The sequence below is a fragment of the Dendropsophus ebraccatus genome, chromosome 13 (genome assembly GCF_027789765.1).
Source record: "Dendropsophus ebraccatus isolate aDenEbr1 chromosome 13, aDenEbr1.pat, whole genome shotgun sequence".
NCBI classification, from domain to species: Eukaryota; Metazoa; Chordata; class Amphibia; order Anura; family Hylidae; genus Dendropsophus; species Dendropsophus ebraccatus.
Genome location: NC_091466.1, coordinates 7135645 through 7151376, shown reverse-complemented (window position 1 = coordinate 7151376; position 15732 = coordinate 7135645). Strand labels below are relative to the sequence as shown.

The following is a 15732-nucleotide window of genomic DNA, read 5'->3' as shown; positions in this document are numbered from 1 at the left end:
AATTACTGAAGACAATCTGTTAGCTAAGACTTTCGCTAGTTTTTTGGCGTCCACCGTTAATAGGGATATGGGCCTATATGAGTCTGGGTATGTGGGGTCCTTGCCAGGTTTTGGGAGAACAACTACTATGGCCTCGCGCATAGAGGGGGGCATCGATCCAGTCTGCAGGGCCTCATTATACATATCTAGCATATACGGGAGGAGAACTTCACTGTGGTGTTTATAAAATTCTCCAGGAAGGCCATCACTACCTGGGGCCTTATCATTGGGGAGAGAGCGAACTGCAATCTCCAGTTCCTCTAATGTCAGGGGATCATCTAGCAGGTGACTCTTCAGATGATAGGGATTGCAGAGGGATGTGCGAGACATATTCACTAATATCTTGGGTGGATATGGACCTCAATCTGGAAGCATAAAGATCAGTATAATATTGGCACAAGCAATTTAAGATATCTGAATCTAATGTACATTGCTGGTTATTAGGGTCAGTCAGGCATGCTATGTGTGATGCCCCAGATTGCGCCTTAGCTATCACAGACAATAGATGCCCCGCACTCTCCCCCTCCTGAAAGAACGTTTGTTTCATAAAGAAACGTTTATCCTCGGCTACATGTAACAGGTGATCACGGAGCAAAGTCTGCGCCTCCTCCCAATGCACAAGTTTCTCCGGACTGGGATCTGTAATATATGCTATCTCAGTATCTATAACTCTTTTACTATAGGCCACCGTAAGTTCCCTAGATTGTGATTTATGTTTGCTGATTTTTTTGAATGTAGATACCCCTAACGTAAGCTTCCATGGTTTCCCACACTATGACTTTAGAGGCAGTGCCCTGATTAGTATTGAAGAACTCTCTAATATCCCTATCCACATCCCCTGATTAAGCCAAAATGGGTTAAGGCGCCATAATGACCCCCCTCTAGGTATAGGCCCACCCCACTGTAATTGCATATGAATAGGCGAATGATCTGATATACCACGAGGTAAATACTCTATAGTGCGGACATATGATAGCATATTCATCGTACCTATAGCCAAGTCTAGGCGCGAAAGAGACCTGTGTGAGCTCGAATAACGTGAAAATTGGCGTACATCAGGATTCCTAATTCTCCACAGATCGCACAAGCACACCTCCGCCACTATCTTTGCCAGGGCAGTTTGGGTCGTAGCTCCCGAGTCTGAGGCTCTGGAGTGTCTGTCTAGATCAGGTGCCAGGCAATTATTAAAATCTCCGATTAAAAGTGTGGGCAGCTCCAGCAATGAGGAAAGTAAGGTCAGTATTTTCTTAATAACAGAGTTATTGTATGGGGGAGGGATATACAGCGCTACAATAATAAAGGACTCCCTCTTAATTGTGCAATGCAGACCTATGTATCTCCCCTCTGGGTCCACAAATGTGGAGCCGCACTCAAATGGGAGATTCTAGTGAATCAATATGGAGATCCCCTGGCATAGGTGGAGTAAGTGGAGTGGTACACGTGCGATGCCCACTTTCGTTGTATATTAGCAGTAGAGTCTTTGTCTAGATGTGTCTCCAAGAGACTATACCTGGTTGATAGTCTTTTACAGCATTAAAAACAGCACATGGCTTATTGGGGTCCCCCATTCCCCGGACATTCCATGCAACTATATGTGTACTAGCAGCCATGAGGAAGGTGTGGAGCAATGAGTTGTCTGGCAGGTACACCAAAGCATAGTGGGATGCGGCTGGTCCGCATATAGCAGCATATGGGCCTGTGCTCGTGGGTCCCCCATAAAGAAGGCATTACGCAAGATCCGGGACACGTACATAACAGAACAAAGAAACAAGGTAGACATTGCCTCCCGATCTAGAGGCTGCGGGGCACCCAAAAACCCAGCGTGAGTGAGGCGGCACTCAATTCAGAGGGTTCCCTCCAAAAATAGAAAAGAAGATACATGAACAAAAGCAGAACATACTCTAGATCCCGCCATATTGCGATTAAACTATATTCTCTCCCACAGTGAATGATGATTCAAATACTTGTAACAGGAACCATGTGAAAATGACTGTCATATCTTCTGCTAGCATGAGGCAACTGGTAAGTCTACAGATGGATAGCAGGCACAGTAGTAGCATCAGCGTCTGTTGTTGCGAAGTTGGCGCTCTTGCCCATCCAGCCACTCCATAGCTTGTTTCGGTGTCTCAAAGAAATGGGTACCTCCGAGGGCGATTACTCTTAATTTGGCTGGGTATAGCATTGAATAAACAATATTCAGAGCTCTCAGTCTTTTCTTCACATCCATAAACTGAGCACGTCTCCTCTGGACCTCAATGGAGAAATCCGGGAATATGGAGACTCGGGAATCGGTTGCCATTTATGGACAGATCATTGCGTCTGCACGGAGGATAGAGTCTCTGTCCTTATAATGCAAGATTATGAGCAGCAGTGGTCTTGGAGGGGCCCCCGTGGTGGTTCACGGAATCGCACCCTGTGTGCTCTTTCAGTAGCAAATAACGAGGACAGCACCCGATCACCAAACTTTACGGATTACACGTTTTAGGTCTCTGGCCATAGGGGTGACCTGATCCTCTAGCTTCCCCACTCTGTTTTCAGTTTCCACTATGCGCTCATTAGTTTTGCACAAGTCCTGTCTGAGGAAAGAGATTTCCTCCCTTATAGTTCCCATGTTGTTGCTCAGGGAGAGGACAGCTGCATACACGTCCTTTATGGTGGGGTCAGATTTTGGTGCTGCGTCTCAGTGCTCAGCAGGCTCAGTTATCTGTGCGTCTGTGCCTGAGGCAGACAGGGATGCAGGTGCAGTATCAGGCTGTGCGTCCTGGCTGGTCTGGGAGTTAGCTTCTCCCCCTGCCCTCTCATCCTCCATACACTCACCCGAGGCTGTATCAGAGCCGTGGACATACTTTCCCAGCCGGGTAGCTACCTCCTTCATGCGGTCCCCCGCGGCGGCGCCATTTTGTTTCGTCGGCTTGGTCCCGCTCTCCTTCACGGCCGCGAATCGAGTTGTTGTCCCTCCAAGCATCTCGGGTGACAAGTTGTGGGTTCCGGGGAGCACAGGTCAGTCACCGGGGACCCGGTAAACACCGGAGGAGCACTGTGGGAAGGATAATTGGCGGATTCAGCGGCACATGCTAGAACATGCGGCCGCTCACATCACTGGTTAGGCCACGCCCCCCCACCTGTATGATATGTAGCGGTCTGCAGTACAGTCTGTTCTATGTCTCTAGTGTTTATACCATTTTCTTGTGTTTTTGCGGGTGTACAGACCATGTGACCAGCAGCCAATCAGCAGTTAGCTTCCATCTTCCATGCAGGCTTGGTAAGGAAAACCGACTGACTTGTATGGCTTAAAGGGGGCGTCCATATTTAAACCTTGTGACCTTGGCTAGAGATGCTGAGTATAGATATCTGCAGGGCCGCCGATAGGGCAGTACAACTGGTACTGCCGTATGGGGCCCGGACCCTAAGAGACATGGGGGGGGGGTCCCGCCGGCCGCCGCCCCCGTCCGCTACGCTAGGGGGGCCCGCACGGCCCCCCTTGCCACCTGTTTTTGAGCATCCCGAGAAGCTGCGGCCGCGCCGCTTCTCGGGATGCACTGATCGCTTCGATGTTCCGCCCGCACAGTGAGCACATTGAGCGGGCGGAACATTAAAGCGATCAGAATACAGGAGCAGGACCTGTCAGCGTCCTACTCCTGTATTCTCTCCCATAGGCTGCCGGCACTTCATACCAGCAGCCTATGGGAGGCCGGGACGTGACCTCTCCGGCAGGCGTGATCATGTGACGTCATCACGCCTACCCGAGGTCCTGTCCCTGCGGCTCGCAAGATGGAGCCCGAAGAGGAGGAAGAGCTGCTGCCTGCACAGCGCCGATTAGGTGAGTAGGATGTTTGTTTTTTTAGGGGCACCTCTGGGGGCATTATTAGTATATGGGGGGCACCTCTGGGGGCATTATTAGTATATGGGGGCACCTCTGGGGGCATTATTAGTGTATGGGGGGCACCTCTGGGGGCATTATTAGTGTATGGGGGCACCTCTGGGGGCATTATTAGTGTATGGGGGGCACCTCTGGGGGCATTATTAGTATATGGGGGCACCTCTGGGGGCAGTATTAGTATATGGGGGCACCTCTGGGGGCATTATTAGTGTATGGGGGCACCTCTGGGGGCATTATTAGTGTATGGGGGGCACCTCTGGGGGCATTATTAGTGTATGGGGGGCACCTCTGGGGGCATTATTAGTATATGGGGGCACCTCTGGGGGCATTATTAGTTCATGGGGGCACCTCTGGGGCATTATTAACTCATGGGGGAACCTCTGGGGGCATTATTAGTGTATGGGGGCACCTCTGGGGGCATTATTAGTTCATGGGGGCACCTCTGGGGGCATTATTAGTTCATGGGGGCCACTATTAGTTCATGGGGGCACCTCTGGGGGCATTATTAGCTCATGGGGGTACCTCTGGGGGCATTATTAGTTCATGGGGGCACCTCTGGGGGCATTATTAGTATATGGGGGCACCTCTGGGGGCATTATTAGTTCATGGGGGCCACCTCTAGGGGCATTATTAGCTCATGGGGGCACCTCTGGGGGCATTATTAGTTCATGGGGGCCACCTCTAGGGGCATTATTAGCTCATGGGGGCACAGCAGTGGATCCTACATACAGGGGGCACAGCAGGGGATCCTACATACAGGGGGCACAGCAGTGGATCCTACATACAGGGGGCACAGCAGGGGATCCTACATACAGGGGGCACAGCAGTGGATCCTACATACAGGGGGCACAGCAGTGGATCCTACATACAGGGGGCACAGCAGGGGATCCTACATACAGGGGGCACAGCAGTGGATCCTACATACAGGGGGCACAGCAGGGGATCCTACATACAGGGGGCACAGCAGGGGATCCTACATACAGGGGGCACAGCAGGGGATCCTACATACAGGGGGCACAGCAGGGGATCCTACATACAGGGGGCACAGCAGTGGATCCTACATACAGGGGGCACAGCAGTGGATCCTACATACAGGGGGCACAGCAGTGGATCCTACATACAGGGGGCACAGCAGGGGATCCGACATACAGGGGGCATCCCACATTCCTACTCGCTTTACTGCACATAACACCAAACAGCGCAGTTACTATGGGAGCCTACAGGGGGGAGAAAGGAAAGGAAGCTGCTAGAAATGTGCGGAGCCTAAATTGTTTGTCTCGCAGGTTCTGAAAAGATGAAACATATCTGGAAGGAATCATCATGGAGGTCTGGGCCGGATGGAGAGGAAAAGGGAAAGGGACGCCTCAGATCAAAGAAGACGTCACCTGTGAGTCCCTGTATGACACTTTTCTTATTTTGTAGAACATCATTTAGTAGGGGAGCCCCGAGGTGACAGCTACTACATTATCTGTACTCAGAGATATCACTGTGTTATCTGTGGTGTTACATAGGACTGCAGGTGACATCTACATTATCTGTACTCAGAGGGATATCACTGTGTTATCTGTGCTGTTACATAGGACTGCAGGTGACTACTACATTATCTGTACTCAGAGATATCACTGTGTTATCTGTGGTGTTACATAGGACTGCAGGTGACATCTACATTATCTGTACTCAGAGGGATATCACTGTGTTATCTGTGCTGTTACATAGGACTGCAGGTGACTACTACATTATCTGTACTCAGAGGGATATCACTGTGTTATCTGTGCTGTTACATAGGACTGCAGGTGACATCTACTACATGATCTATACTCAGAGATATCACTGTGTTATCTGTGCTGTTACATAGGACTGCAGGTGAAATCTACTACATTATCTGTACTCAGAGATACCACTGTGTTATGTGGTGTTACACAGGACTGCAGGTGATATCAGGTGATTTCTCCAGGTTGCAGAAGTTCAAACTTCATCGTGCCCTGGTGTGCTGGTTTCTGTATACATGTGTGCTGGTGTCTGTATGTGTGTATACATGTGTGCTGGTGTCTGTATACATGTGTGCTGGTGTCTGTGTGTGAGATCAATTCTAGAGAACTGGCTCATATATCCCATTTTCCCCAGTGGCTTAAAATGTAACCTCTGTTATACAGTTATAGAATTGTAGAACCTAAATGTGAACAAGGTGCAATTCAAATAGACACTTACTTGTATAGCTGCCTCTTGTGCTCTGTATGCAGTGCATTATACTCACCCTTGCAACGTACAATTTATAGCGTGTCTACAAGCCCAGCGGGGCTCATTATGATGGAGACTAAAACTTATACAAGAGTGGGGTAGGGGTTCCCCTGTATTCAGAATGCTGCTGAGTGCTCGGCAATGCCCCGTCTGGGATTATTGAATTTCGAGGGTCTATGCAGAGCAGGATAAAGACACCTCTGCTGCACAAACAGGATCTCCTAGAAAGCGTTCTCACCGCCATGTATTCGCTATCACTGGCTTGGGTGAGCTAAACTAGTCTGCCTGGGGGGGGGGGTGATTTGTATATGCTCACTAACATGGAACAGCCTCATTATATTAGCCTTATCAACATATTCTATGTTAGTGAGCATACTAACAAACTACAAACAGCCCCCCAGACCCTCGAAATTCAATAACCCCAAACGGGGCATTGCCTAGCACTCAACAGCATTCTGAATACAGGGGAACCCCTACCCCACTCTTGTATAAGTTTTAGTCTCCATCATAATGAGCCCCGCTGGGCTTGTAGACACGCTATAAATTGTACGTTGCAAGGGTGAATATAATGTACTGCATACAGAGCACAAGAGGCAGCTATACAAGTAAGTGTCTATTTGAATTGCACCTTGTTCACATTTAGTTTTTACAATTTTATAACTGTATAACAGAGGTTACATTTTAAGCCACTGGGGAAAATGGGGAATATGAGCCAGTTCTCTAGAATTGATCGGAACCAAATTATACCTCCCAGCAAGGCGTGGGGCGAACACACTTTTTTTTTTTTTTTATTAATGTGGGGGGCCCAGACACTTTGGTTGTATGGGGCCCCGAAATTCCTGATAGCGGCCATGGATATCTGGGGTTGTCACTGCCCCCTCCCCCGCTGTTACTATGTGTATATACATAGCAGAACTAGAGATTACTCACTTCCTCTATGCAGGCGGATCAGTGATGCCATCCCGTGTGTGGGTCTCCTGTACAGACGTGTACATCCCGTGTGTGGGTCTCCAGTACAGACGTGTCCATCCCGTGTGTGGGTCTCCAGTACAGACGTGTCCATCCCGTGTGTGGGTCTCCAGTACAGACGTGTCCATCCCGTGTGTGGTGTCCTGTACAGACGTGTCCATCCCGTGTGGTGTCCTGTACAGACGTGTCCATCCCGTGTGTGGGTCTCCAGTACAGACGTGTACATCCCGTGTGTGGGTCTCCAGTACAGACGTGTCCATCCCGTGTGTGGGTCTCCAGTACAGACGTGTCCATCCCGTGTGTGGGTCTCCAGTACAGACGTGTCCATCCCGTGTGTGGTGTCCTGTACAGACGTGTCCATCCCGTGTGGTGTCCTGTACAGACGTGTCCATCCCGTGTGTGTTTCTCCTGTACAGACGTGTCCATCCCGTGTGTGTTTCTCCTATACAGACGTGTCCATCCCGTGTGTGGGTCTCCTGTACAGACGTGTCCATCCCGTGTGTGTGTCTCCAGTACAGACGTGTCCATCCCGTGTGTGGGTCTCCAGTACAGACGTGTCCATCCCATGTGTGGGTCTCCAGTACAGACGTGTCCATCCCGTGTGTGGGTCTCCAGTACAGACGTGTCCATCCCGTGTGTGGGTCTCCAGTACAGACGTGTCCATCCCGTGTGTGGGTCTCCAGTACAGACGTGTCCATCCCGTGTGTGTTTCTCCTGTACAGACGTGTCCATCCCGTGTGTGGGTCTCCAGTACAGACGTGTCCATCCCGTGTGTGGGTCTCCAGTACAGACGTGTCCATCCCGTGTGTGGGTCTCCAGTACAGACGTGTCCATCCCGTGTGGTGTCCTGTACAGACGTGTCCATCCCGTGTGTTTTTCCTGTACAGACATGTCCATCCCGTGTGTTTTTCCTGTACCGACGTGTCCGTCCCGTCTCCACAGAATAACTGGATTACCGAGACGTCTGCCTGAATGTGATCAGCAAGAGAGACCTCACCTGCCGAGAGTCCCATCATATCTTCATCCTGCTCCGCACCATAAAAGCTTAGATACAGCATCTCCGCACCACAGAAGATTAGATACAGCAGATCCGCACCACAGAAGCTTAGATACAGCTGCTCCGCCCCACAGAAGCTTAGATACAGCATCTCCGCACCACAGAAGCTTAGATACAGCAGCTCCGCACCACAGAAGCTTAGATACAGCAGCTCCGCACCACAGAGGCTTAGATACAGCAGATCCGCACCACAGAAGCTTAGATACAGCAGATCCGCACCACAGAAGCTTAGATACAGCAGCTCCGCACCACAGAGGCTTAGATACAGCAGCTCCGCACCACAGAGGCTTAGATACAGCAGCTCCGCACCACAGAAGCTTAGATACAGCTGCTCCGCACCACAGAAGCTTAGATACAGCTGCTCCGCACCACAGAGGCTTAGATACAGCAGCTCCGCACCACAGAGGCTTAGATACAGCAGCTCTGCACCACCTATACGACAAGCTTAGATACAGCAGCTCCACACCACAGAGGATTAGATACAGCAGCTCCGCACCACAGAAGCTTAGATACAGCAGCTCTGAACCACCTATATGACAAGCTTAGATACAGCAGCTCCGCACCACAGAAGCTTAGATACAGCAGCTCCGCACCACAGAAGCTTAGATACAGCAGCTCCGCATCACAGAAGCTTAGATACAGCAGCTCCGCACCACAGAGGCTTAGATACAGCAGCTCCGCCCAACAGAGGCTTAGATAGAGCAGCTCCGCACCACAGAAGCTTAGATACAGCAGCTCCGCACCACAGAAGCTTAGATACAGCAGCTCCGCACCACAGAGGCTTAGATACAGCAGCTCCGCACCACAGAGGCTTAGATACAGCAGCTCCGCACCACAGAAGCTTAGATACAGCTGCTCCGCACCACAGAAGCTTAGATACAGCAGCTCCGCACCAAAGATTAGATACAGCAGCTCCGCACCACAGAGGCTTAGATACAGCAGCTCCGCACCACAGAGGCTTAGATACAGCAGCTCTGCACCACCTATACGACAAGCTTAGATACAGCAGCTCCACACCACAGAGGATTAGATACAGCAGCTCCGCACCACAGAAGCTTAGATACAGCAGCTCTGAACCACCTATACGACAAGCTTAGATACAGCAGCTCCGCACCACAGAAGCTTAGATACAGCAGCTCCGCATCACAGAAGCTTAGATACAGCAGCTCCGCACCACAGAGGCTTAGATACAGCAGCTCCGCCCAACAGAGGCTTAGATAGAGCAGCTCCGCACCACAGAAGCTTAGATACAGCAGCTCCGCACCACAGAAGCTTAGATACAGCAGCTCCGCACCACAGAGGCTTAGATACAGCAGCTCTGCACCACCTATACGACAAGCTTAGATACAGCAGCTCCGCACCATCTACACGAGAAGCTTAGATACAGCAGCTTCACACCACATCCACGAGAAGCTTAGATACTGCAGCTCCACACCACAGAAGCTTAGATCCAGCAGCTTTGCACCACAGAAGCTTAGATACAGCAGCTCCGCACCACATCCACGATGAGCTTAGTTACAGCAGGTCTGCACCACCTACACAACAAGCGTAGATACAGCAGCTCCGCACCACAACCACGAGAAGCTTAGATGCAGCAGCTACACGCCACATCCACAATAAGCTTTGATACAGCAGCTCTGCACCACAGAGGCTTAGATACAGCAGCTCCACATCACATCCATGATAAGTTTAGATACAGCAGCTCCACACTACATCAACTGCAGGATACAAAGACGATAAGATTAGATACAGCAGCTCTGCACCACACCCATGAGAAGTTTAGATACAACAGCTCCGCACCACATCCACAAGAAGCTTAGATACAGCAGCTCTGTACCACCTACACGATAAGCTTAGATACAGCAGCTCTGCATCACACCCATGAGAAGTTTAGAACAGCAACTCTGTACTACCTACACGATAAGCTTAGATACAGCAGCTCCGCACCCCATCCACCATAAGCTTAGATACAGCAGCTACACGCCACATTCACAAGGAGCTTAGATACAGCAGCTCTGCTTCACATCAAACCACACCTAGGATACAAACACCACGACCTTAGATACAGCAGCTCCACACCATATGCCACCACACCGTAGGATACAATCACAATAAGCTTAGATACCGCAGCTCCACACCCCATCCCACCACAGAGCAGGATACAAACATGACAAGCTTAGATACAGAAGCTTAGCACAGGATGACAGGGTTTGATACACCAGCTCAGCAGACTGTATCACACGATAGGATTAGATACACCCGTTCACATGAAGCACGGAGTCGCCTTAGTTGTGTACACTGGATTTATTGACTGATCATGTATCCAATGACGGATAGTAAGATCTCAGATATATGATACATAGGCTATAAGCAATAATAAGACATGTGACCACTCCTTGGATACGTCCATACTCAGTGAGGCTGTAGCCCTCACCATGCACGTACCTGCAGAGGAGGTCGTATGTGCTGAAGGCCTGGATACTGGGAGCCACAATACTAAGCTGCCCCCATACATCACGTCCCATTCGCCCCTTATAACTACATGAAGCGTTGGGGTTCAGTCCTGGGAGCCGTGATACCTGTGGGTCGTCCTCACTCGTAGACGGTCTGCGGGGAGTATTCGCTGGTCCTGCTGCTTAGGCTGGACGGTCTGTACCGAGAGCCGCACAGGATCCACTTCCCCACCACATGGGACAGATGCCTCCGGAACTTGGTCCCTACGAACGTGTAGAAGAACGGGTTGATGCAGCAGTGGAAGTAGGCAACGTTGCGGCAAATAAAAAATGAGTAGTCTATGGTGTCGCTGCAGTCGTCATCCGTGGTTCCATCAGACAACTGCTTGGCCTTGATGAAGATGATGATGTTATACGGGGTCCAGCAGAGGAAGAACGCCACCACGATGAGGAAGATCAGCTTGATGGCCTTGTCCTTGTTGTTCATCTTGGTATATTGCACCTTGATGATGATCAGCGTGTAACAGTACAAGATGATGATAAGCGGCACCACGAAGAACATGACCACCTGCTGGTAGTAACCCGCCAGCTTCCAGCTATTGAGCTTGTCTATGGTGAGTCCCGTCTCCTCGCACAACTCCCCATACCTTGGGTCGTTCCTCGTACCATACAAGACAAATTTGGGAATAGAAGAAAAGAGGCTGATGGCCCAGACTGTGCCACTGACCACGTAGACGTAGAACAGATTTCTGGTCCTGGCGGCATAGATAGCGTGAACAACCGCCATATATCGGTCTACCGTCATCATGGTCAGGAACAACATAGAGCTGTAGAATCCAATGAAGAACATGGAAGCCAACATCTTGCAAGATGTCGTCCCGAAAATCCACTGGTCGCTATGGTAGTAACCCCAGAAGGGCAGCGGGAGGGTGAACAACAAGTCTGAGAGGACCAGGTTGAGGATGAAGAAGTTGGTCACAGTCTTAATATTCTCAAATTTCAGGAGAAGGAATAAGATGAGGCCATTGCCCAGAATACTGAGCATGAAGACCATGTAGAAGAAGACAGGCACCACCGAGGCCCCAAATTTGTTGCTGTTGGTTTTCACACAAATGGTGACAAGTTCTTCCTCATAGTTGGGGGTAATGTAGGTGGTAAACTCAACAGAAGAGTTGTCCATTTGCCCCTGGTCTCCAAGTGACATTGTATCTGTGCCCGACCACCGAAGACGCGACTGGGAACACGACAATCCCGTCAAGACTGGTGGAGAAGTAGAAAGTATCTGCTGACTTAGCAGATGGCTCTGTCCAGGAAACAGTCATCCAGTCCACAGCCGAGGGTGACGCCGATGAGCAATGGGCGTTTCGCAATGTTAAGTGTAAGGTGTAGAGCGCTGATTCCTCTGGATCAGCAGGAAACACATTGCAAGGAATCCACGGTTTGTGCAACGTCCAAACAGCCACAAAAAAATCACAAAAATAGCTCCAGATAAACAGAGATTTTGTAACATCAGCCGACCGCAGATGGAGCAGACAAGAGGACAGTGTATGATCTGATGTCTGGTCTCTATTAGAGGAGATCTCTGTCTAGGATCAATGAAAGTATATGGGCCTTCCATCAGTCACAAAAAAAAGAACCTTGCCCTTGTGGACCTGGCGCACCACGCCTCTCCATACCTCAGTTCTTAGCAAGTACTTCAGTGGAGTGGAAAAATATACAACAAAAAAATAATAAATGTAAGGAAATACAAATTTCATGGTATTAATTGAGGGGTGCTGTTATGGGCTTATGAAGACAAAATTACCGGTTAGTAATGATGCTTTGGCCCTGACGCCCAATGACAGCACCCCTGGAGGACAAAACTAGTAATTCACCTAGGGAGGGACCCTTGCCGAGAGAACTTTTCAGCCAAAGGACAAGTCTGACATAGGTTTTAGCTGCAGTCTGTAGTGTGTAAGAAAAGTATGAACAAAAGACCAAGCTGCTGCCCTACAGATTTGGTCTTGGGAGGCTTCTTCTGCCCAGGATGGCGATGGTAAAGTGAGCTGTAAAATAACTAGGAGTCGTCTTATTTTAGCCTGAGTTGGTCTGATCCATCTACTGACTCTAGGTATAGATGCAGCCTTCCCTTTGTTGATCCCTGAAATTAAGTTAACAAATTTTTACATGAACTACTGGTGACATCAAGTTATTTGAGGAGTCATCTCCTGACATCTAATGTATGGAAAGTCTGCTCCCCCCATTAGAAGCATTTTCACAAAAGGAGGGGAGGATAATTTCTTGGTTCTTGTGGAACTCCGACACTACCTTGGGTAGAAAAGAGGGGAGAGTCTTCATGATCACCCTTTCATCTAAAATTTGTGCATAGTGTGTCTAAACCGATAGGGCCTGCAGCTCTCCTACCCTACGTGCAGTGGTAATAACCTGAAGGAAGGCAAGTTTGATAGACAGCATTTTGATGGATAGACAATCTAGAGGCTCGAATGGTGGACCTGTGAGAGAATCTAATAGTAAATTAAGATCCCAAGGAGAAACCGTTACTCTTTTGGGGGGATTTATCCTAATCGCTGCTGTAATAAATCTTTTGATTAAAGAGTTCTCTGCTAACGTAATGTCTAAAAAGGAACTTTCAGAGTATTGGGTCTGAGGTTTTTATCTAACACTGCCTGAAGAAAAATTAAGATTAGGGGAATGTTAGGTTTACCTAGAGGATCTGACTTCCCTTAGCAAATCTCAGAAAGCTGTCTGAGCAAGGTGAACCATGGTCTTCATGGCCAGAATGAACCTATAAGTATTATTGTAGCTTTGTCTTCCACTACCTTCCTTATCGCCCTGGGAATCAGGATGAATGGAGGAAAGGCGTAGTCCCTCTTGTTTCGCCAATGTTGGAAAATGCATCTAGTGCTGTTGGATAATCTCAGGGACTCAGAGAAAAGAACCTGGATAACTTTCAGTTTTTCCTGGTCACAAATAGATCTTCTGTCAGGAAACCAAACCATGTTAACACCAGACTGAAAACCTCTTTGTTCAGTGCCCATTCTGACTGCTTAGGTAATCTGTAGAGATGAGCGAACCTGGAGCAGCTGGAGTCCATCCGAACCCGAACTTTCGGCATTTGATTAGCGGTGGCTGCTGAAGTTGGATAAAGCTATGTGGAAAACATGGATATAGTCATTGGCTGTATCCATGTTTTCCAGACAACCTTAGAGCTTTATCCAAGTTTAGCAGCTCCAGCTAATCAAATGCCGATCGTTCGGGTTCGGATGGACTCAGACTCGAACCCGGTTCGCTCATCTCTAGTAATCTGCCATCTGGTTGAGCGAGCCCTTGAGATGAACAGCGGATAGCGATGAGAGATTTTGTTCTGCTAGAGTTAAGACCTGAAAAGAAAGATTTAGAAGGGTCTGAGACCTGGTACCACCTTGTTTGTTCAGGTATGCCACCGCCGTGGTATAGTCCGAGGAAATAGACACAACCTTGGATAACATATGACAATTCTAAGAATACTGCATACAGCTCTTTGTACTTGAAAGACTGTTGGTCCACATGAGGAGGCCAAACCCCTTGAAGCAGGTGATGATCTAAATGCCCCCCCCCCCCCCATCCGGAAGGACTGGTAATTCTGATTTGGTGTGTAGGGGACCACTTGACCCCTTTGGCAAGGTTGAGAGAATCCAACCACTGAAGGAGGACTATCCTGGCTTTGGCAGACAGCAGGAATGTATGATTTAGGGTTATTCTGCCTTCTGTCCCATTTCTAAAGTCTGTTGTTCTGCAGCATTCTTGAATGGACAGAAGGGATACAAAAGGTTAGGGGCATTAGCATTGCTTCTCTGATGGTGGGACTGTAGTTTAGAAACAAGTCTTGGGTCCGGCAACTGAGAGCATCCGGCTTTACTAAGGGAAGAAAATAAATTTGCAGCTGCAATTCCCAAGCGGACACACTGTTGAGATGGAATCAAATTGGACTTTTGGATGTTTATATTCCACCCTAGCGATCTCTGAGGAAACTTCTGATAGATGGTGAAGTAGGAGTGGGGCCAAGGTACATGATAATATGCGTCCTCCAGATCTATGGATGTCATAAAACAGTCTGGGAAGAGGAGGTTCACCGTGGATTTCAAGGTCTCCATCCAAAACTTTTTGTAGGCCAGATGTCCTGTAAGTGTCCTTTTTTTTTTTTTTTTACAAGAAAGAGACTGAAATAAAAACTTTGACCTATCTCTGATGGGGGAAATGGCACTAGAACATTCTTTTTTTTTTTTTTAATTAAAGAGTGAACCTCTGACTGTATTACCTGCTGTTTGGTCTGGTCTGAGAGGATCCGGGTGGGCAAACAGAATCAGACGGCCTCCCACCATGACCACGCTATTGTTGGGAAGGTTTTGGCTTGGCGTCCTTGAGGATGTTAAACAAGAAACCTCTACTTTTTCCTGACACATATAGGCTTTCTATATTGTCTCCTTTCCCAGGAGGAATCTTGATTCCTTAAAGCGACTCTGTACCCACAATCTGTCCCCCCCAAACCGTTTGTACCTCGGGATAGCTGCTTTTAATCCAAGATCTGTCCTGGGGTCCGTTCGGCAGGTGATGCAGTTATTGTCCTAAAAAACAACTTTTAAACTAGCAGCCTTGTGCCCAATGGCCGTGGCCTAGACTGTGTATGCATTAGGCTGGCACAACCTCTCTGTCCCTCCTCCTCCCCGCCCTCCTCATCATTAGGAATGCTCCAGGCAGATTGTCTCCTATTCATCACCTGTGTCAGCACAGCACATGGGCTGGATCGTTAAGCACCTGTGCAATGTTCAGACAGGAGAAAATGTTCTAGGGGCATTCCTAATGATGAAGAAGGTGGTGACGAGGGATGGAGGGGTGGTGCAAAGTTAGGGCACAGATATTGTAGGCCACAGATTTTTTTTTTTAATTCTTTATTTATGTATTCAAGTGGGTACACCATAACGTGGCAACAACGCCAACACCATGTAAAAAAGAGGTACAATAAAAAGCTTGGTTACAAATGAGTAATACACCAAAAAACTTGAGAAACAGTAAGACAGGGTGTCAGAGTAGTAGTCACCACTTCACAGGGCCCACAG

The 15732-nt window shown here is 48.8% G+C and overlaps 2 protein-coding genes across 3 annotated transcripts in view; one reads left to right on the top strand and one right to left on the bottom strand.

The window, feature by feature from the left end:
• The window catches only part of PPOX (protoporphyrinogen oxidase), a 66987-nt gene that overhangs the window by 30240 nt on the left and 21015 nt on the right, over positions 1-15732 (top strand). The window lies entirely within an intron of this gene.
• Positions 10482-12122, bottom strand: LOC138770883 (C-C chemokine receptor type 4-like). Its single transcript, XM_069950168.1, has one exon. It carries the CDS (start codon positions 11838-11840, stop codon positions 10776-10778), a length of 1065 nt encoding a protein of 354 aa, XP_069806269.1. The 5' UTR covers positions 11841-12122; the 3' UTR covers positions 10482-10775.

Excerpts from the sequence above, each read along its gene's own strand:
- LOC138770883 (XM_069950168.1), bottom strand. The coding sequence starts at position 11,840 with ATGTCACTTGGAGACCAGGGGCAAATGGACAACTCTTCTGTTGAGTTT.